General features: G+C 37.0%; 1 protein-coding gene across 11 annotated transcripts in view; it reads left to right on the plus strand.

The window, feature by feature from the left end:
- Nucleotides 1-20659, plus strand: part of Lrrc28 (leucine rich repeat containing 28) — a 132106-nt gene extending 111447 nt beyond the window's left edge. For 8 of the 11 annotated variants that reach the window (XM_078051248.1, XM_078051246.1, XM_078051253.1 and 5 more), the window contains 4 exons: nucleotides 1198-1373; nucleotides 3173-3332; nucleotides 15529-15598; nucleotides 20351-20659. In XM_078051248.1, coding sequence (XP_077907374.1) covers nucleotides 1198-1373; nucleotides 3173-3332; nucleotides 15529-15598; nucleotides 20351-20365 — 421 coding nt within the window. In that variant the 3' untranslated portion in view covers nucleotides 20366-20659. The remainder of the gene's footprint in view (nucleotides 1-1197; nucleotides 1374-3172; nucleotides 3333-15528; nucleotides 15599-20350) is intronic. The other 3 variants (XM_040274397.2, XM_013356346.4, XM_005320090.5) reach the window with 1 other exon arrangement.
- Nucleotides 20660-21364: the final 705 nt, after the last annotated feature.

Here is a 21364-nt window from a genome sequence, read left to right on the forward strand (position 1 = left end):
AGACTACCACGTTGTGGCCAGATAACTTTATAAAAACCATCTAAATTCTGCTAATATTCTTGGCCTCCTCTTCCCACCCCTCCATACCTCAGTGTCCCTTTTCCCAGCTCCCTTGAGACCACAGACATAGCCACATTCTGTCAGGCTTTGCTGCTGCCGCACATAGTATTCTCTTTACTTAGCACATTAGTACCTGTATCCTTCATTTATTCCTGGTGGAATCAATCAGTTGAGCTGTAAGTCAGATATTGACTCCTTTGTAAAGTTTTCTCTAGTTCCCTGGACAGTCAGTCACCCCTTCTTCTCTGCCCCTATTACGTTATCTTCCTGAGGAAAGAAATCATGTTGTTTTATTTTGTTTTTCATTTCAGTATCTTGATTGACTGGTATATAGTAGGTGTTCTGGAACCACTTCATAATAGAACAAAGAGCAAATAAAAGAATCTCTAATGAATAAATGAGTCCAGGGCTTCACCTTCTAGTCTTGAGCCCAATGCTTCATTACCTGTTTCTGGTCAAGGTCAGATATTTTATCTTGTGTTTAGAGAACCAGGGTTTGTTGGCACCATTTGCCTTTATAGAAAAGTAACCTGATGGCCTCAGACAGGAGGCAGAAGGAGGGCAGACCCCTGCAGCGAAAGGAACAAGGACATCTCTGCCTTCTGGTTACAAGGGGCTGTAGGGAATAGGACACGACTTGGCCCATTCTATACACCAAAATATTGTCCCCACATTTTTATGGAAAGATGCCCCAAAGTTATCTTGTACCATTTAAAATCTCCTTGCTTTGGGGATTTAGGATTCTCTACACAAAAACTGTATTAGACCAAGATAGAAAGTACTTGATAAGGTACTTTTTTTAATTCTGAAAGTTTCTATCAACATAAACTTGGAGAGGGCAGTAAAAGAAGAAAAAATAGAGTTTACAAAGAAAATTGTATAAATCCCATGAAGGAAAGCTTGTTCCACATTGTCCTTGCTGTAAGTGACTGTGCCTCAGCCGTGACTTAGCAGCACTCCAACTGAAGAGTTTCTATTTCAGAGGCAGGTTGTATTAAGGAGCCCAGGACAGCATCTGTTCTGGCAGTTCAGCAGAGCTGTCAGTTTTCAGATGTGTGTTGTGATCCTCACATGTGTGCTGGCCCTGTATTCTTTCCCTCATTGCTAATACCACTGTGGGTGTGTGTCTGTCTGCAGCTGCGGAGCCCCCATCCAAGTGTCTGAGGTAAAGCTGCTCTCCTTTTCATCGGGGCAGCTGACTGTCTTCCTCCCAGCTGAGGTGAAGGCCATAGGGACAGAGAACGATCACGTCTTGCCTCTGCAAGAGCTGGCCATGAGAAGTCTGTATCATGCCTACCACAGATTTCTAAAAGGTTTGCTTGCTTCTCTTTCCTATTCTACCTTTTGATTTCATGAACAAACAATTGTGTTTTATACTGCCTGATTTGACTTTCATCTTTTTTTTTTAATCATGGTAAAATACACAGCACAAAATTGACCATTTGAATTTGCTTTTAAATGTACAGTTTGGTGGTATTAATTGTGCTCACACTGTTGTGCCCTAGGGCTTTTCTTTTTTATCTTTTTTCTTTTTTTCATTTTTTAAGACAGTATTGGTGTGTTGCCCAACCCTACCTCAAACTCCTGGGCTCCTTCTTGTCTCAGCCTCCCATGGAACTGGAATAATGGCTTCATGCCATCACAACCAGCTGGGACCTTGCTTATAAGAAAAACAGTTTTCATATTTTGTCAACATTGATCCCTTTAGTACCTTCTACAGACACAAAGAGGAACAGTGGTTCAAAGTCAAATGAAATAAATTTGGTGTTTGGAAATATGTATTTGGTTGAGGCAAGAGACTGGCAGTGGGGGAAAATTTGGAAGGATCTTAACCTTGAAGATCTCTCCAGAAGAACAGGCTTTTGCCTTGCTGTCTGCTCACATCTGTGAAATGTGAGGAGAAGAAATATGAGGAGCCTTTGGCAGTATTACCACAGCATTCCAACTCTTGGAAAGTATTTGTCAGTGTATAAGTTTTATAGATATTATGGTGTGTAAAACTGAAACACCTTAAAAAGCACTAGGTGGGGTTGCGGGTGGAGGTCAGTGGTAGGGCACGTGCTTAGCACGTTTGAAGTCCTAGATTCAATCTCAGCACTGAGAAAAAGAAGAAAGCCTTAGGCAATGATAATAAGAAAAATGCATTTCAAGTGTTCTTAAAGCTGCTAAATGTTTTACCTTTATATGAAAAAGAAGTCCACAAACAAACAAACAAAAACATGTAACCTTAACCTTCCAGAAATGTCTAGTGGGAAGTTGTTTTTTAAAAAACTAAACAGTATATTCTCGTTATTCACCTAGGGCAAGTTATATTTTTCTAAGTTGTTATTGGTGAGTCTGAACAGTTATAAAAGGTTAAGAAGATCATTTGTATTTCCTTTCCAAAGATGAGCTGATAATCTTTAGATTTCACCTCATTATGAACATTTCTCCCTCCATTCAATGTTTATTGTCAGTGTAGAAACCTAGTGTGGATTTGTATCAGGATTGGCTGGGTCACAAGGATGTTCTGCTTTAAATATCACTTGTGTAGCTCAGACTAAGTTGGAAAGGAAAACTCCCTATTTTTATTAATGATATGAGAATGAGACACGGAAAAACTTTTTCATTTTTTTCATTCTCTTTGTTTCCTGAATTTCATTATTTTCAATAAACATAATTTAGCCTTGATTGATACTTGATTGACTAGATGTCTAGTAGATTTAGGGAGAACTTAATGAAAGTCAGTGATAGTCTTTCATCCCATCCCTTCTTCAATTCTCTGACTCTTATAAAAGCGTGCAAAACCCTCCCTGGGTAAATTGATGCCTTTGTGATCCTTGTTCTTAAAGACTATTTGATCTTATTCTTTCCTTGACTCTATCTCAGGACAGCTTCTGTTTGCTCTTAAGAGAAGATTTTCATTTTCTTTTGGTATCAAAAAATGTAAAAAGAATCTTTCATTTCCTAATAATGTTAGATTTTTTTATTCAATACCTATGAGATAACAGAATTTTCAACACCAAGTGCTTTTAACTAACTGAACTCATTTGGTAACAAATAAGTATTTTAAGAAGTCCGATTTAAGGAAATTGATTTTTACTCATGTGCATGATTTTCTCTTGTGTTCCAGATCTGAACTTTTTGTCTCCAATCTCATTACCCAGAAGTCTCCTGGAGCTGCTGCACTGCCCCCTGGGGCACTGTCACCGGTGTAGTGAGCCCATGTTTACCATCGTCTACCCCAAGCTTTTTCCCTTGAGAGAGACGCCGATGGCAGGGCTGCACCAGGGGTAATCACGCCTAAGTGGGCGCCAGGGTTTACACCTGAGCAAGGGTACAGTGTGGGGAGTGGGGAGGCCATGCACAAAAGCATTGTTAAGTCAGCAGCTTTGGCAGGGTATAATATGCTTCCTGAGATAGAGCTAAATGAAACAAATGTGCATTTTCAGCATCACAAGAAAACTGGACTTCCCTTTATTAATTAATTTTTCAGTCATATATAGAAAAGTTGTATTGTATGTATTCTTTAGAATAGCTCATTCTTTGTGGGAATGTTTTCCTGCTATTTCCCTATTCACAATAGTCATTAGGCAATAAGGGATGCAAGAAAAAAAGTTGTAGAATTGACCAAGCCCAGCCCTTTCATTTAATTGGCGTTGCTAAATGGAAGTGTATGACTGAACTCTGTACACTTGTGTGTGTGTTTCTGTTTTGAATTTCTAACCCTTCCAAATGGCATTCTCATGCTCCTCTTTATTTCTTGGCACAATGCCTTGAATTTGCTAAGAATGTTCACCAAGTAAAATTCCAGTAATGATACTATAGATTAGGAAAAGAATACCAGACAGTTAAAGATAGGGGTGTGCACAACCTTTTTAAGTTTGAAAAAACTATAATACTTCATTTATTCTTCAAATATGGTATTTTGAGTGAGTAAATTTTCCAGATAACTTAATCTGGTTACCTCTCTTCAATGCCCAAAGCTATTTTCATTGTGATCATTTTCATAGAAAACTTTCCAAGATTTTCTTTCCTTTTTTCGTTTCTTCCTCACCCTTGACTCCCCTCCATGATACAGAGGATTGAACCCAGGGTGACATGCATGCTAGGCAAGTGCCCTCCACTGCTAAGATACACCCCCAGGCCCTTTGTTTCGTAATCCATGCAAGCTAGGCTTTGCCCTGCAGTGTTCAGTGCATGGACTTTGCATCCCACAGGCTGAATCTTCTGCTGTACTTCTCTGAGCCTGGAAATAGGAACAGAACAACTCACTTGGCTAGACCACTGTGACGATTAACAGATGAAGGCAAATACCTGACACATAGTAGATACTCAACAAATGGAGTTACTTTTTCTGTCTCTCTACCTTCTTCCCAAAACTATGTTTATCTTTTTCTTGCTCGGGATAATCCTGTTTGGCATGCTCTCAGTTCCTGTTTCAACTTTTTATATTTCTTTAATGTTTTCCGCTTATGGAAGCCCTACTCCCAACCTTTTTAATCTGCTGTTTGTGTTGGGAAAAGCAAACAAACCCCAAACTCAAACCGAGGTTGTCCTACAATACACATTCCCACAACATTGATCATTTCTCACACCAGTCATGTGAGGGTTTCCCACATACCCCAAGCAAGCAATCAGTTCTGCAGCAGGGGACACCATTTGGGTGTCCTCAAATCCAATCCAGTTCTGACACTATCTACCTAGAGACAGCATCAGATCTCATAGGTTGAGGGTTCAGTCCTTGACACTCCCCTTTATACACATACACACACACACACACACACACACATACACACACACACACAAGAAGCCAATTGCAAGCCCTAGCTTGTTTAACCTGTGCTTCTAACCAACTGATGTAAATCAGGGCTCCTACAACCCCCTCCTTAGATTTGATTAATTTGCTTGAATGGTCATAGAAACCAGGAAAATGTTTTAACGAGTTTGTTATAAAGGACATAACAAAGGATACAGATGAAGGGATGCACAGAGCAAGCTGTGGGAGAAGGGAAGTGGAGCTCCCACGCCCTTTTTGTGCATCACCCTCCAGGAACCTCCATATGTTCAGCTGTCCAGAAGCCTTCTAAAGCCTGCCCTCCTAGCTTTTTGTGGAGACTTCATTGGTATTTAGTTTGCAATTAGACTGAATGGGAACCTCAGCAAGTCCTTTAGACTTCAGCACTTTGCTTGACCTCTCTGGGCAGTCTTCCTTCCTCTAGGGTGGGGTGCAGAGTGGGAGAGCTCTGGAATGAGGAGGGTCTTACAACCTACTCTTGCACAAAGTGAGATCAGATCATTTCTTTATGGCCACCTCCACAACAGAAGAGCAGGGGAAGATAAGAGTTTCTATGACCTGCCTTGTAGAGATATGAACCAGGGACCAAAACCCCCAAAATACATATCCTAATATCATATTGCTTCTCATCTTAGGTGATCAGATAATCAAATTTGGTGGATTGCCTTTAAATTAGAATAAAAAGAAGTGAGTCAGGTTCCAGGCCTATTACTACATGACTAAAATTAACAAATGAAATACATCTATGAGAAGCCAGTAGCATATCAGTGATTAAGTGCACAGGCCCCAATTCCCACACCTCTAGTAGGAGACTTTGGGTAAATTACTGAGCATCTCTGAGCTTCATCGTTTCAGCAATAAAATGAGAATGATATCCACTTACTAAAGTCATGTTGAGGATTCAGTGAGAGCATCCATGTGAATATCCAAGATGGTGTAGTAAATATTAAGTAAATATTAACTATTATTTTCTATTTTTATAGCTTAGGAAGTTTTATTTCTTATTTTTCTTATGGTTTTAGCAAGTGACCTTCATATAGAAAGATGTAATTATAGGAAAATCTTAATTCATTAAACTTCAGCTAAAACCCTGTTGCCTTATTATTATACAATATCCTATAGAAGACATTTCCTTACTGCAAATAAGAAAATGAAAACAAAATAATAAAGTCAGAATACTCATTTAGTAGCCGAAGTCTAAATACCTATTTTTAAAAATTAACTTTCCTTTTACTATGTTAATTAATTTAAGAAAATACAGTTGATTCTTCAAATGAAGTCTTTGGAGTTATCTTTACATGCAATTTGGGTAATTTAATCAGCATTTGCATTTTTCATTTACTGCTACTTCGTTTCCTGCTACAACTTAGAAATTCAGTGTGCATAAGCTTATACTTTTTCATCGTATAGATAAAGTAGTATTAATTTAGTAAAATTAGTATATCAAGTACAAAGGACTTAGGCAATGTCCCTTTGTTGAGCATAGCCAGAGTGTCTGTTTAAGGCAGAGATGAAATGCCAGTATATAAACGTGGCTTTCTGTGGTGAGTTAATGCTAGGGTCTGAAATTGAGAGTTTGTGGCTTTCATTTCATCCACCAGACTGCTTCTTCCCATGTTGCCATGGAGATTGTATTAAAAGCATTGACTTCAGTTTTTTACCATAGTCTTTAACATAGTTTTTTTTTTTTTTTTTTTGTAACTGAAACACAAATACTTGAATCTTCAGTAGCTTCTTGCGGAAAATAAAGTCAATACTCTTGAATATCATAAACTCTATCAAGTCTTGATAATGTTATTTTGAAATTCTCTAATATGTTCAGTTTGAGTGCTTGTCATAAAATAATACATTGTATCAGCCAATATCTAAATTCATGTGGACATCTGGCATTATTTTAAAAGGGAACATATTGAATAATCTTCTAAAATACCAAGTTCCATGGAAGTGTTAGTTTGTCCTAAATTTAATACAGAGTGAAGTAAAAATAAATGATAGTATTTCACATAAACAGTAAATACCCAAGCCTTCAAATTACATAGCAGGGATGAATGGCCAGCAAACTTATGACCTTTGATCCTACAGACCCAAAATTTTCATTCTGAAAACTTACTGTTTGTTAAAATGGAAAACTTTGACTTTAAATATTATTTGTTGGTATAAAAACATGTATTTGGCTTTTCTCAAGCAGGCATGGGTCTCATAAGTCCTATATTTCCCCACAAGAAACTAGGCTACCCAAATCTTTGCATTGTTTGTTTGCTAGGGATACCACAATAAAAATACCACAAACTAGGTGACTTAAACAACAGAAGTTTATTGTCTCACAGTTCTGGAGGCTAGAAGTTGGAAATCAAGATGTTGGCACGATTCGTCCTTCTGGGTCTGTGAGGGGAGGATCTGTTCAGGCCTTGCTCCTTGTCTAGTAGATGGTCGTCTTCTCCCTGTGCCTCTTCACATCATCTTCCCTCTCTGTATATCTGTCTCTGTGTCCAAGTTTCCGATTTTTATAAGGACACCAGTCATATTAAATTGGATCCCACCCTAATGACTTCATCTTGGTTATTACATATACAAGACAGTTTCAAAAAATGTTGCTATATCAGCTTTAACATAGTTTTTTTATATAGTAAAAGGCTATAGACTGGGTGGCTTAAACCACAGAAATTATTTTCTTACAATTCTGAAGGATGGAAGTCAGAAATCAAAGTGATAGCATGCATAGGTTCTGGTGACCACTTTCTTCCTGGCTTGCAGATAGCCAACTTGCCATGTCCTTACATTGCTGAAAGAGAAGGGAAGAGAGAGAACTAGCCATCTGGTGTATCTTATAAGGACACTAACCTGTCAGAGTCCCATCTTCTTGACTTCATTTAAATCTAATTACCTCCCAAAGGCTCATCTCCAGATACCATCATATTGAAGGTTAGGGCTTTTACATATGAATGTGGGAGGGTACATTTCAACCCATAATAGACACATTCTGAGATATTAGGGGTTAGGACCACACGTATGCATTTGGGGGAATTAAAATTCAACCCATAACAGTCTATCTCTGGCCCCATTTCTTTTATTCAGTTAAAAGCAATAAAGTGCTAAATACTCTGGTCATCAAAATTTGTGGGAGTTTCTCCCTACCAGCAACCAATCAACCTTCCAACATACACCAGCTGGGCTTCCTATAATTTACTTCAAGCCTGATAGGATCTACTTGAAGATAGCTGTTCACCTGTGGGATCTAACACTGAGTCCCACAGGACTGTCCTGCTTCAGATGCACATCATAAGTAGTAGATAGTCACCTAATCTTCTGGCCAACTGAGTATGAATCAGGGGATGTATTTTTTATCCATTCATCTGTTGAGGGGCACTTAGGTTGGTTCCATAGTTTAGCTATTGTGAGTTGAGCTGCTGTAAACACTGATATTGCTGCATCACTATAATATGCTGATTTTAAGTCCTTTGGGTATAATCCAAGGAGTAGAAAAGCTGGGTCAAATGATGGTTCCATTCCAAATTTTCTAAGGAATCTCCACACTGCTTTGCAAAGTGTTTTCACCAATTTGCAGTCCCACCAACAATGTATGAGTCTACCTTTTTCCCCATACCCTCACCAGCATTTATTGTTGTTTGTATTATTGATAATTGCCATTCTGACTGGAGTGAGATAAAATCTTAGAGTAGTTTGATTTGCATTTCTCTAATTGCTAGAGATGTTAAACATTTTTTTCTTATGTTTGTTAATCAGTTGTATTTCTTCTTCTGTGCAGTGTCTATTTCCTTAGCCCATTTACTGATTGGATTATTTGGCTTTTTTTGGTGTTAGATTTTTTGAGTTCTTTATATATGCTGAAGATTTTTTTTAAATTTTTTTTATTGGTTGTTCACAACATTACAAAGCTCTTGACATATCATATTTCATACATTAGATTGAAGTGGGTTATGAACTCCCAATTTTACCCCAAATGCAGATTGCAGAATCACGTTGGTTATACATCCACAATTTTACATAATGCCCAATTAGTAATTGTTGTATTCTGCTACCTTTCCTATCCCCTACTATCCCCCCTCCCCTCCCCTCCCTTCTTCTCTCTCTACCCCATCTACTGTAATTCATTACTCTCCTTGTTTATTTTCCCATTCCCCTCACAACCTCTTATATGTAATTTTGTATAGCAATGAGGGTCTCCCTTCATTTCCATGCAATTTCCCTTCAATAGATGAATGGATAAAAAAAAATGTGGCATCTATACACAATGGAGTACTATGCAGCAATAAAAAAATGACAAAACCATAGAATTTGCAGGGAAATGGATGGCACTAGAGCAGATTATGCTTAGTGAAGCTAGTCAATCCCTAAAAAACAAATACCAAATGTCTTCTTTGATATAATGAGAGCAGCTATGAACAGAGCAAGGAGGAAGAGCAGGAAGAAAAGACTAACATTTAACAGAGTCATGAGATAGGAGGGAAAGGGAGAGAAAAAATATGCTGAAGATTAATACTCTATCTGTGATACATGTGGTAAAGGATTTTCTCCCATTCTTTAGGCTCTCCACGTTATTGATTATTTCCTTTGCTGAGAAGAAGCTTTTTGGTTTGAATCCATCCCATTATTGATTCTTGATTTTACTTCTTGCATTTTAGGAGTCTTGTTAAGGAAGTCAGATCCTAGACCTTCTATTAGGTGCAGGGTGTCTGTTCTAGTATCTAAATCTTTGATCTCCTTTGAATTGAGTTTCTGCAGGGTGAGAGAGAGATGTTTAATTTCATTTTGCTACAAAGGGATTTCCAGATTTCTCACCACTATTTTTTGAAGAGGATATCTTTTTTCCAATGAATGTTTTTGGCACCTTTGTCTAGTATGAGATAACTGTATTTATAAAGGTTTGTCTCTGAATTTTATTCTGTACCATTGGTCTATGTGTCTGTTTTGGTGCCAGTACCATGCTGTTTTTGTTTCTCTGGCTCTGTAGTATAGTTCTGGTATTGTGATGTCTCCTGCTTCACTTTTCTTGCTAAGGATTGCTTTAGCTATTCTGGGTTTCTTATTCTTCTAAATGAATATCATGATTGCTTTCTCTAAGTTTTATGAAGAATGTCATTGGGATTGTAATAGCAATTGCAATAAATCTATATAATGCTTTTGGTAGTATGGCCATTTTGACAATATTAATTATGCCTATCCAGCAGCATGGGAGATCTTTTTATCTTCTAAGGTCTTCTTCAGTTTTTTTTTTTTTTTGTAGTGTTCTGTAGTTTTCATTATAAAAGTCTTTCACCTCTTTTGTTAGGTTGACTCCCAAGTTGGGTTTTTTTGGGGGTTTTTTTGTTTGTTTGTTTTTTTGAGGCTATTATGAATGGGGTAGTTTTCCTAATTTCTCTTTGAGTAAATTCATCACTGAAATATGGGAATATGTTTGATTTATGGGTGTTGATTTTATATCATGCTACTTTACTGAATTCATTTATTAGTTCTAGAAGTTTTCTGGTGGGATTTTTTTGGATCTTCTAAATATAGAAGCATGTCATCTGCTAGTATTCTAGTTTAGTTCTTCTTTTCCTATTTGAATCCCTTTAATTTCTTTCTTCTGTCTAATTGCTCTGGCTAGAGTTCCAAGGACAATGTTGAATAGAAGTGATGAAAGAGAGCATCCTTGTCTTGTTCCAGTTTTTAGAGGGAATGCTTTCCATTTTTCTCCGTTTAGAATGATGTTGGCCTTGGGTTTAGCATGTATAGCTTTTATAATGTTGAGGTATATTCCTACTATCCCTAGTTTTTCTAGTGTTTTTGAACATGAAGGGTGCTGTATTTTGTCAAATGCTTTTTCTGCATCTCTTGAGACGATGATATGATTCTTGTCTTTAAGTCTGTTGATGTGATGAGTTATATTTACTGATTTCCATATATTGAACCAACCATGCATCCCTGGGATGAACCCCACTTGATAGGTTTTTGTATGCAATTTGCTAGAATTTTATGGAGAATTTTTGTATCTGTGTTCATCAGTGCTAAGAGGAAAGTTCATTGCATTAAGCTCATTCATTAAAAGAATAGAAAGTCAATGAATAAATGACTTAACATTGCATCTCAATGCCCTAGAAAAAGAGGAACAAATGAACACCAAAAACAGTAGGAAAAAGGAAATAATTAAAATCAGAGATGAAATTGAAACAAATGAAACAGTTCAAAAAGTCAACAAAGCAAAAAGTTGGCTCTTTGAAAGAATAAAATTGATAAACCCTTAGCCACACTAACAAAGAGAAAGAGAGAAAACTCAGCTTACTAAAAATTTGTGATGAAAAAAGAAATACTACTACAGACACTACTGAAATCAAGAACATAATTAGAAACTATTTGGAAAATTTATACTCCAATAAAATAGAAAACCTTGAAGACATTGACAAATTTCTAGAGACATATGATCTACCCAAATTATCAGGATGGCACACACAATTTAAACAAATCAATTTCAAGCAATGACATAGTAGATGCTATCAAAAGCCTGCCAATCAATAAAGCCAAGTTCTACAAGACCTTTAAAGAAGAATTAACACCAATACTCCTCAAACTATTCCATGAAATATAAAAGGAGGAGCTGGGGTTGTGGCTTAGTGGTAGAGCTCTTGCCTGGCATGTATGAGGCACTGGGTTTGATCCTCAGCACCATAAAAATAAATAAAATAAAAGTATGTGTTCATCTACAACCAAAATAAAAATTTAAAAAAAAAAGAAATACAAAAGGAAGGAGAACCCTTCCAAAAATCATTCTGTGTGGCTAGTATCACCCTGATACCAAAACCAGAAAAAGAAACATTAAGGAAACAAACCCATTAGATTTTAATTCTTGAGAACAATCCTCTTTGGCTTCTTGCTCAGGTCCCTGGCCCACAGGGGATGTGGTCCTACCAGCTCCATCCTGGGTGAGCCTGAAAATTTCCCTGCCCTTTGTTACTGAGGAGGTGGCCTCAACCTCAGACTCATTCTTCCCTTTTCTTCAAGAATAACACGTATTTTGTAGCTGGACTGTTTAATTGGCCCATTTCAACCTGTGGAATCCCAGTCTGAAAGCTATTCTCCATCTCATCCCGTCTCAGTCCCATTCAGTCCAACCTATTAGCATTTCTGCTGAAAGGATTGACTAGATCCCTAGTCACATGTCTACTTTCATTTGTCCAGTCATGTCCTTGGTACTCTCTCCAAAGCATACTTTCTTATTTTTTACAGTAAGAAAAGATTAGGATTTTCCAAATCTAGTTCTTTTTTCCTTAATAATCCCCTCAGTTTTTCTCTCCCCTCCCACCATTTTCCTATAAGCAATAAAAAGAAACCAGGCTATGCCTTCAATGCTTGACTCAGAAATCTCCACATTATCACTTACAAGTTCTGCTTTCCATTGAACTGAACCCAGCTCTGTCGAGTCCTCTGCTGCTTTTTAACAAGGCTCACCTCCTTGTTTCCAGTAGTGTGATCCTCATTTCCATCTGAGACCTCATCAGAAGCACCTTTAACATAATTTCAACACATTCTGTTCATGACAGTATGTGTCTTCCCCAAGACCTTAAGAACTTCCTCCACAGCTCCTCTTACCAGCTCTCACTAGATTCGTCTTTATTTCTGTTAATTTACTACAGGCAATATAGGCTTTTTCTATCAAAATTCTTCCAGCTTCTACCCAGTACTCAATTCCAAAAAAAATTTCACAGTTTCATGTGTTTATTATGGTAGCAAAACACTTCCCAGTAGCAAAACTCTCTTAGATTATTCCTCTCTGAAAAAGAGAGTGAGAGAGTGTGATTAATTGATTGTTAAGGAACTAACATGTAATTGTGAGAATTAGTGAGTTCATAACAACAGGGCAGAGTGTCAGGGTGGAAATTCAGGTAAGAGCTGATGTTAGTGTTGAGTCTGAATTCTGCAGGCAGCAGACCAGAAACTTAGGCAGGGTTTCTGTGTCGTCTTTTGAGGGGAAATGCCTTCCACCTTCTCTAGCTTTGCTCTTAAGTCTTTCCACTAACTGGATGAGACTCACCCACCTTATGACGGGTAATCTCCTTTAAATGTTAAAGTCTAGTCATTTTAAATATTAATCAACTCTAGTCAATCAAATCCTGAGTATATATTTTTACACATGTAGAAAATAATAATTTGAAAAACTGTATATTTAGATTTCTAAAAGTCCTTTGTACAGTTTTATGCAGGTTTGAAAAAAAGGAATGATTAGTATGGCAAAATATTTTTGATGAAAAACGTTTTAAATGGGTTACATGAAAGTTGCATAATATGATCTGATTTTTGTAAATTGTGGGCATGAAAATTATATAGATTTACATGTGTATTTATTCACGTTTATATTCATGCACATACACACATATTTAAACAATTGTGTATATGCAGAAAAAATCTTGAAGGACTCACACACCAAAGTAACAGTGGTTTCCTTCAGATGGTGTTGAATTTTTGCAATAAACTGGTATTGATTTAGAAATCAAAAATATTTTTAATTATTAAAACATTTGTAGGCCAGTGGTTTCTTGTAAGAAATACTTTCAAGTTACTTCCAAATAGCTCAGAAGAACTCATCCTCTCATTTATTAATTTATTCAGTCAGCACACATGCTTTGAGTATCCACTGCCATCAGGGCCTGTAGTAGGGGATGGCGCCTTGGGCTCCAGTCCGGCTGCTTTCAGGCTTGGATTCACATTCACATTGTCTAGTTCTTTCAGGAATTCCTGGTCTCCCAGCCAGAGAGATTACATGAGAACACCAGATGTCTGGGTCGTTACTCTGCCACGGGATAAAGACCTGCTTGTTAGAACTGTCTTGGTCTCATGGTTCCCTTTCATCTTCCAGAACAATGTAACACTTCCTTCTCCTATTTGCTAATGGTTTATTATTTAATGACCTCCTGTATCTATTTCTTTATCATATCTCCTTATCCTGGCTTTGTGCACATTCGTTGTTTTTTAAGGTCACTTATGAAATTTCCCACAAGTAAAATATTCTTCAGCAAATTTAAATAAGTTGTTCTTAACTGTTTCTTCCTCATCATATCTTTCAAAAACTATTGACCATCTACTATATGCCATACTCTGTACTTGGTATTGAGAAGTCTGCCATAACTGAACCACTTAATTCTTTTCACATATATATTTCTATCCCAAAGTCTGGTGCAAGGACCAATAGAGAAAGAAGCAAATATGTGACATTTAAGCCTCTGATTCTACACAAAGAATCTTCCCATGAGAAACAGTCACCACTAGCATAACAAGCAGATACAGGATGTTATTAGATGATTCTTAAGTTCATATATACACAGGCTTGGGAGTTCTGATCAGCTCAGTCTTACAAATATTATTTTTCTTTTGGCTTTGAATTTCTGTATGAGTCAAAGATATCTTTTTTATTTTTAATCAGGAAACACATTTGCAGGAAAAAAAAATCCCACATTTCTTATGATATTCGTGGGCTCCAGTATGTGCCAACAGCATTGTGATTTGTTCTTTTAAGGAATAGTGGTATTTCTCTATTTTAAAACCAAGCTCAAATGCTCTTTCTTCTGCCTTGCCTGTAAATATACTGAGAGATTCTAAAGCCACAATGTAATGTCTGATATTCTTTGTAGAATTTATCAGTATCCTTTTCTTTACTTGAGAGCTTATTGCTTAGCCCCAAGTTTTTCCCCTAAAACTCAGATATCTTTAGTGCCTCAATTCTGAATTTTAAAGGACCTAACCAACACAAAGTCATTTTTATGGCAGCAGATTGTTAGTCTAGTTGTAATAATCATTAACACAATAGGTGATTAATACAAGAAGCAGATGCAACCTGTTATTAAATAAGTCTCCGAGAAGCAAGGAAGCACATAGCCTTGGGAGTTCTTTGTACACAGACGTGACACCTCCAGGTTACTCCAGCACCCTTTCGAGCATCATGAACTAATGATGACCCAGTGGGCATTACACTTCAGTGATTATAAATCCCATACCTTTATGGACTTTTTTTTTTTTTGCTTAGAAGCTCTAATTTTAAAAACTCAATAGTTGTAGTATTAAATGTATTCCTTCTATAAATCATTTGTATGATTATCTTTAAAAAACAGAGTTGTCAGCTAATCCCCAAAGTACATTAGACATTTAAGAGCATTTTGTGTCTGAAGTTCAGTTTTGATTTATACAAATATGTACATCCTGATGTTGCATTAAATTTACCAGAACAAGGGTTCCAACCAACTTTAATTTTCAAAAATTAGAAGTAATGCAAAGTATCTGATAACTGAAACTTTACATAATTTCTGGAGTTATAAAAAATGACAAGAGTGGTGCTTGCCTTTTCACTTTTTTGTCATTTGAAAACCAGTTTTTAATTTTGATCAAGTTAGATTTATCCATTTTAATTTCATAATTAATGATTTTTGTGTCCTAAGAAACTTTTACCTACTCCAAGGTCATGAGGCTGTTCATGGTCTCTTTCGTTTAGTTGATCAACATCTGTCTCTCAGCCAATACCAATGTGTCTCAATTACTGTAGCTGTATAATAGGACTTAATATCAGGCTAAGTGAACTTCCAATTTATTCTTCCCTTTCAAGGTTGTTTCAGCTATTCTAGGGCCTGTACTTTTTTCTTTTTTTTTTTTAAGAGAGAAAGAGAGAGGAGAGAGAGAGAATTGTTTTTTTAATATTTATTTTTTAGTTCTCGGGGGACACAACATCTTTGTTGGTATGTGGTGCTGAGGATCGAACCCGGGCCGCATGCATGCCAGGTGAGCACGCTACCCCTTGAGCCACATCCCCAGCCTGGCCTGTACTTTTTCATTAAGTTTTGGAGTAAGTCTCCAAAAACCTTGTTGGGACTTTGATAAGAATCAAATTGAGCTTTCAGATCAATTTGGAAAGAATATCTTTACTATGTTGAGTCTTCTAATACATGAGTATATCTCTCCACTTATTAGGGTCTTTTTTTTAATCAGCATCATGTAACCATCAGCATGTTTTCTTCATTCCCAGATATTTCACTTTCTTTTTGTGGTAATAAATGATATATTTTTCAAATTTCCATGTGTTCATTATTAGTGTATAGAAATGTGATTGGCTTTTGTATTTTTATCTTATATGCTATAACTTGCTTTATTAGTTTTAGAAGTATTTTCTATAGATTACTTGGGATTTTCTGCATAAACAATTATGTCATGCCATCTGCAAACAAATAGTTTCACTTCTTCACTCTGATCTGTGTGTCTTTTATTTCTTTTTCTTGTCTTATGACAGCCATTAGAACTTCTAATTCTATGCTGACTAAGGATGTGAGAGTGGACATTCTTGACTTTTTCCCAGTCTTGGAAAACATTGAGTCCATCACTGTTGTATAACATTAGCACTAGGATTTTGTGGTTGTATGTTCTCTTTATCAAATTGAGGAAGATCTCCTCTCTTTGTAGTTCACTGAGAGTTTTTATTATGAATTAATGTACCATTTTGTCAAATGCTTATTTCGAATCCATTAACATAATCATATAATTTTTTCTTTAATCTATTGATATTGTTAAATATTAAAATTATTGGGGCTGGGGTTGTGGCTCAATGGTAAAGTGCTCATGTTCCAGGCACTGGGTTTGATCCTCAGCACCACATAAACATAAAATAAAGATATTGTGTCTACCTAAAACTAAAAAATAAATATTAAAATTATTAAACCTGCTTTACACACCTGGAATGACTCCCACTTGATCATGATGTATAATTTATTCTATACTTTTCTATATTTAATTTATCAATACTTTGTTGAGTTTTTTTTTTTTCTTTTTGGAGGGAGGATAGTACTGGATCAAACCCAGAGCTTGAGCATGCTAGTCAAACGTTCAACTGCCAAAAATTCCCAGTGAAAATTTTTAATCTATGCTCATAAGAGGTATTTGTCTACACATTTCTGTTTTTCTATCATCCTCTCGTTTTGGAGTTGGAATAATACTGGCCTCATAAAATTAGTTAGGATGTGTTCCTCTTCCATTTGTCTGAAGGAGATTGTTGTAAAATTTTTATTCTTATTCCCCTTTAAATGTTAAGAGTCTCTAGAGATACCATCTGGGAATGTAAATTTCTTTTTTTTTAATTACAAATTTAAATTAATGGTTATAGGACTGTTGGGTTTTGGTGGTTTGTGTTGTTTAAGGAGTTGATCTATTTATTCTAAGATGAAAACTTTTTTGTTCACAATATTCTCTTATATCATTAGAATAGCTTGCAGGATCTATAGGGTTATTACCTGTTTCATGTTTAATAGTAATTTATCTTCTTTTTATCTTTGTAAGTCTTTGAGGACATCAGTTTTATTGATCTTAACCCTAATGATGTTTTTAATTTTGTTGATTTCTACTCTTTTTCTATTCTGTCATAAACATTTTCATTTCCTACCAGTTTATGTCTCAGCAGCTTCTGTCCAGGTAAGCAGATCTTAGCTGTGACTTCTATATTCACTGTCTCTAGATGTTGAGGTGGCACTTTATTGTATAATTTCAGTTCTCCAAGGGGATTAAGAAAAATTGTTGATTTTCAATTCCTTCAACATATATTTCTTGTGAAAAACAGACCGCCGGCTCTTTACATGTCCAAGATGAAACCAGACATTTCATTTATAGATCAGTTCTTTCAATTTGTTGAAGTTTATTTAATAGACCTATATATAGTAAACCTTCGTGATTATTTCATAGGCATTTGAAAAAAAAATTGTATGTTTTACAAATGCTATTGAGTGGAGTATTCTAAATATGTCAATTAGATCCTTTGGTTTATTGTATTACTCAGTTCTTCTACACCTATACTGATTTTTTTATATAGTAGTTCTATCAGTTCTAATTGTAGGTTTATGTATTTTTCCTTTTGGCTCTATTTTTAACAGCTTTCTTGAAATTACTCAGATATTCTACAGTTTTACCAATTTAAAGTATACAATTCAGTATATATATAGTATATCCACAAGTATATGCAACCATCACCACAGTCCATTTTAGAACATTCTGTCATTCCTAAAAGAAAACCTGGTACTTTTAGCTGTTAGTCCTCTGTCCTCCCCCATGACATATCCAGCTCTGAACAACTTTTTCTCCACTTTCTGTCATTATAGATTCCCTATCCCAGTCTTTTGACTTAAGGGAACACACTTTTTCTAGAGATTTTTTGTTTGTCCTTATGGGTGGTTCTGAATTGGAGGCTTCTGCTAAGACACATGAGATAATAAGGTAATAATATCTAAGACCTGACAACCCAGAGAACTTACCCTTGCTGTGTTGTTGCTCAAGTCCCAAGGTCCTTATGTTATCTGCCTTCATTCTACATTTCAGAGTCATCCTAAACTTGTTTGTTGTGCTATAACTAGGATGTTTAAGTTATAACATGGAAGACTGGAGGAAATGGTGATATTCTATCTTGACAGAATCAAAAGTCTCCACTGAAATAGATATTGCCAGCACAGCCCAAAGGGACCCATCAAATGTCTGTCTTTCTTTATAATGGACAGTTCTGGATACACTCTTCTTTCCCATTTAATACCTCACTATGTATCAGGTTTCAAACATTTGCAGGTTTATTTCTGACCTCTAGTAGGCGTGTCTTAAAACTTCAAGGGTGCTTGCTCCTTCCATTTGGTATTCCCCTCACCAGTACATATCTTAATGCTTTAGTGAAAGGAATCTCTTGACCCTTTTGGAGATTTTTCAGGTGACTGAGGAGGATACTCTAAATTGGGTCCAACCCAATGTTCCCATAGCCTCAGCCATGTTCCTCATTGCATCATAAAATGAGTATCCTTTCAGGCCACCATATCATAAGTCTATGCTCTCCTGTCTCTAAAGTCTTCAGGAAAAGATCCAGCATTTGATCTCATTGACTATAGCCCTCTACTGAGTCAAGGCTATTGTTATTCATTCCCAGGTGCTTGAGTAACATATTAAATCCTGAGGCCTAGGTGAAATGCCCTTATTTGGTCTGATCCAACCTTCTATTTATTCTCATTGGCTAATGTACTTAGAATCTGTTTCCACATTTGCTTTCCAGGTTCCTTCTAATATATTGTGACAAGATCCTGTGACTTCTTCATTGTATACATTATCTCCTCCAGGAATAGACCTTAAAGATCTCTGGGTCATGCTGGGATTTTACTCTCTTGATGGCCATAGAAGCAATGAGTATTGGTGATGGTGGTTCCTGAAAAGAATAGGTTCTTCATTTTTAGGTAGCCACCCTACATGTAGCCATTAAAATATTTTTATGCGAAGGAATACAGTTTTCTTACAAGGTAGAAAATGCTGCTTCTGATATGAAAAGATGTTCAAAGATGTTAGAGGCTCAAGGTCCTTAGATTGGTGTCTGTCCAAAGGCTTCTCCCTCAAGTCTCAAGTTCCCACTACCTCCCAAACCAGCACCTTTATCTTAGCATAGAGATTTAGCATAAGCATCCCATTACCTGGCTGATGATTCTGCAGCCTCTACTTTTCAGGCCTCAGCCATGTTCCTCATTGCTTCATAAAATGAGTGGCCTGAAAGGTCAGGCCACCATAGAAACTTTCTGATTTTCTACCTATTCCTTGAGTTGAGATTTCAAGGCATGAAGCCTGCCCCTCCCCTCCCTGTCTCTCTCTCCTTGTCTCCCTCCCCTCACCCCCAATCTTGTCAACACAGTCAGAAGCCATGTCCCCAAAAAGACTGATTCACCGTGATGGCCGTAGCCATCAGGTTCCCCAGCCACTTGTTCTCCTGTGCCTTATTGTCCATTGCCATTTTATTTGATGCTTTGAGTAACTGCAATGCAACAGAATGCTCTACCAATTAGTAGGGTAGAGTCTGTAGAGATCACCTTCCTAGGCTACACAAATAGGCAGAGACTGGATTAAGGGGTGAAGAATAGAAAACACTTAGCACAGTAGCCTCTTTTCCCTTCACCAGAGGATGGCACTTCTGGTGGGAACACTTAACACCTGGAGCTGTCCAGAGGGTGTCAGAGGCCTCCAGGCAGAAGTCTCCAAATAGGAGTTTGAGAAGGGATTCCTCTGGTATGTGGGAATACCTTGAACTGCATTAACAGATTCTGAAATTATTTCCATGAACAATCTATGGGAATACCTTTGTTAAAATTATGTTAAGCTCTGCAGTATGTATGTATTCTAGCTAAATGGGTTTCTGTTGTATGATTTTAATAATGTACTACAAAATCTGTGATTGCACTGTTAGTTCTACTAAGCACAGTTCAGAACAGGATATGGAAGAAGGCTAATTATTCCCCATCAGTGAGGTTAGGGATAGTATGTCATCAGAACACCACTAATAAAACAAGCACACACATGCACTCACATGCCTTACCTGATGACAGCTCAGTTTTAGAAGGAAATTTATATTTCTGTAATGCAGTCTGTTGACCATGCCCAATCATTTATTTGTAACAAAGAAAGACTGTCTCCAGTGGAAAGAATCCAGAGACTTTAATCTTGAACTAACAGTGTTCTCTCTCCTTTCTCCCCTTCCAGGAGGACAACTGTTAGTTTTGTGGCTTACTGCTGCTCCACCCAGTGTCTGCAGACTTTTGACCTGCTGAGTTGATAAACACTCAAGAGCCTTAGGAGCACTGCCAGCTTGACACCAAGGCCGCCTCTGAGTCGCACACTGTGTGCGGCAGGGCTTGGATAGTCCAGCCAGGGCAGAACAGGCCCTTCCATCCTGTCCTGTCTCATGCGGGGGCATGCAGAACTCTCTGGAAATGTCATATTGAGCTGCACAGCTAAAACGCCTTCACCCTTCCCCCAAGTTGGAATATATCCTCCCCCAAATTAAGGACATCCTGTCTTCTGTGTTTTTTCTTTTTATGTGAATGTGTCTCATACGTAAACTATTTAGTTTGATGAACCTCCACACGTCTAATTTAAAGTGAGTTCCCTGAAGATCTATAATTTGATAATACAGGCAAATTAACTTTTGAACAGCTTACCTTCAGTGATACTTCTCTTGCTCTCTTTCTTTCCCCCAGAGGATTATTTCCCCATGCGATTATTCTCCATGGTTTCTCCAGTGGAAACTTGTCAGTTTTTAGCATTTCAGCACACTCCATGGCCTAATAGTCTCGCATAGCAGGGTGGGGTGCCTGAGTTGGCGGCAAAGTTAGACTCCTGTGGAGGCGCAGCAAGATCCCAGAGCACACACCCTCTGGAAAGTTACAACCTTATTTGTAAGTTTTGCAATGTATTAAGAGACCATCAAGAGGGATTTAAAAACGAAAATGAAATACACTCTGATTTGAAAGACTATATACAAAAAAATAATTTAAAAAATTTTTAAATTTCCTAATGAGATTTTTTTTAATAAATGAGAAGCTCAAGAAATATTTGAGGCTTTAAAAGATCTTATCCTTTCTAGATTTAAGCATTTTTCTGCATAATAAGAAAAGGGGAGAAAACATACACCAAAATAAGACCTCCCTGTTCCCATTAGGTGGGTTTATGATTAAATTCATACTGATTTTGAGCTATCATTGTTACATGTGAAAA

The sequence above is a fragment of the Ictidomys tridecemlineatus genome, chromosome 5, assembly GCF_052094955.1.
Source record: "Ictidomys tridecemlineatus isolate mIctTri1 chromosome 5, mIctTri1.hap1, whole genome shotgun sequence".
Classification (NCBI taxonomy): domain Eukaryota; kingdom Metazoa; phylum Chordata; class Mammalia; order Rodentia; family Sciuridae; genus Ictidomys; species Ictidomys tridecemlineatus.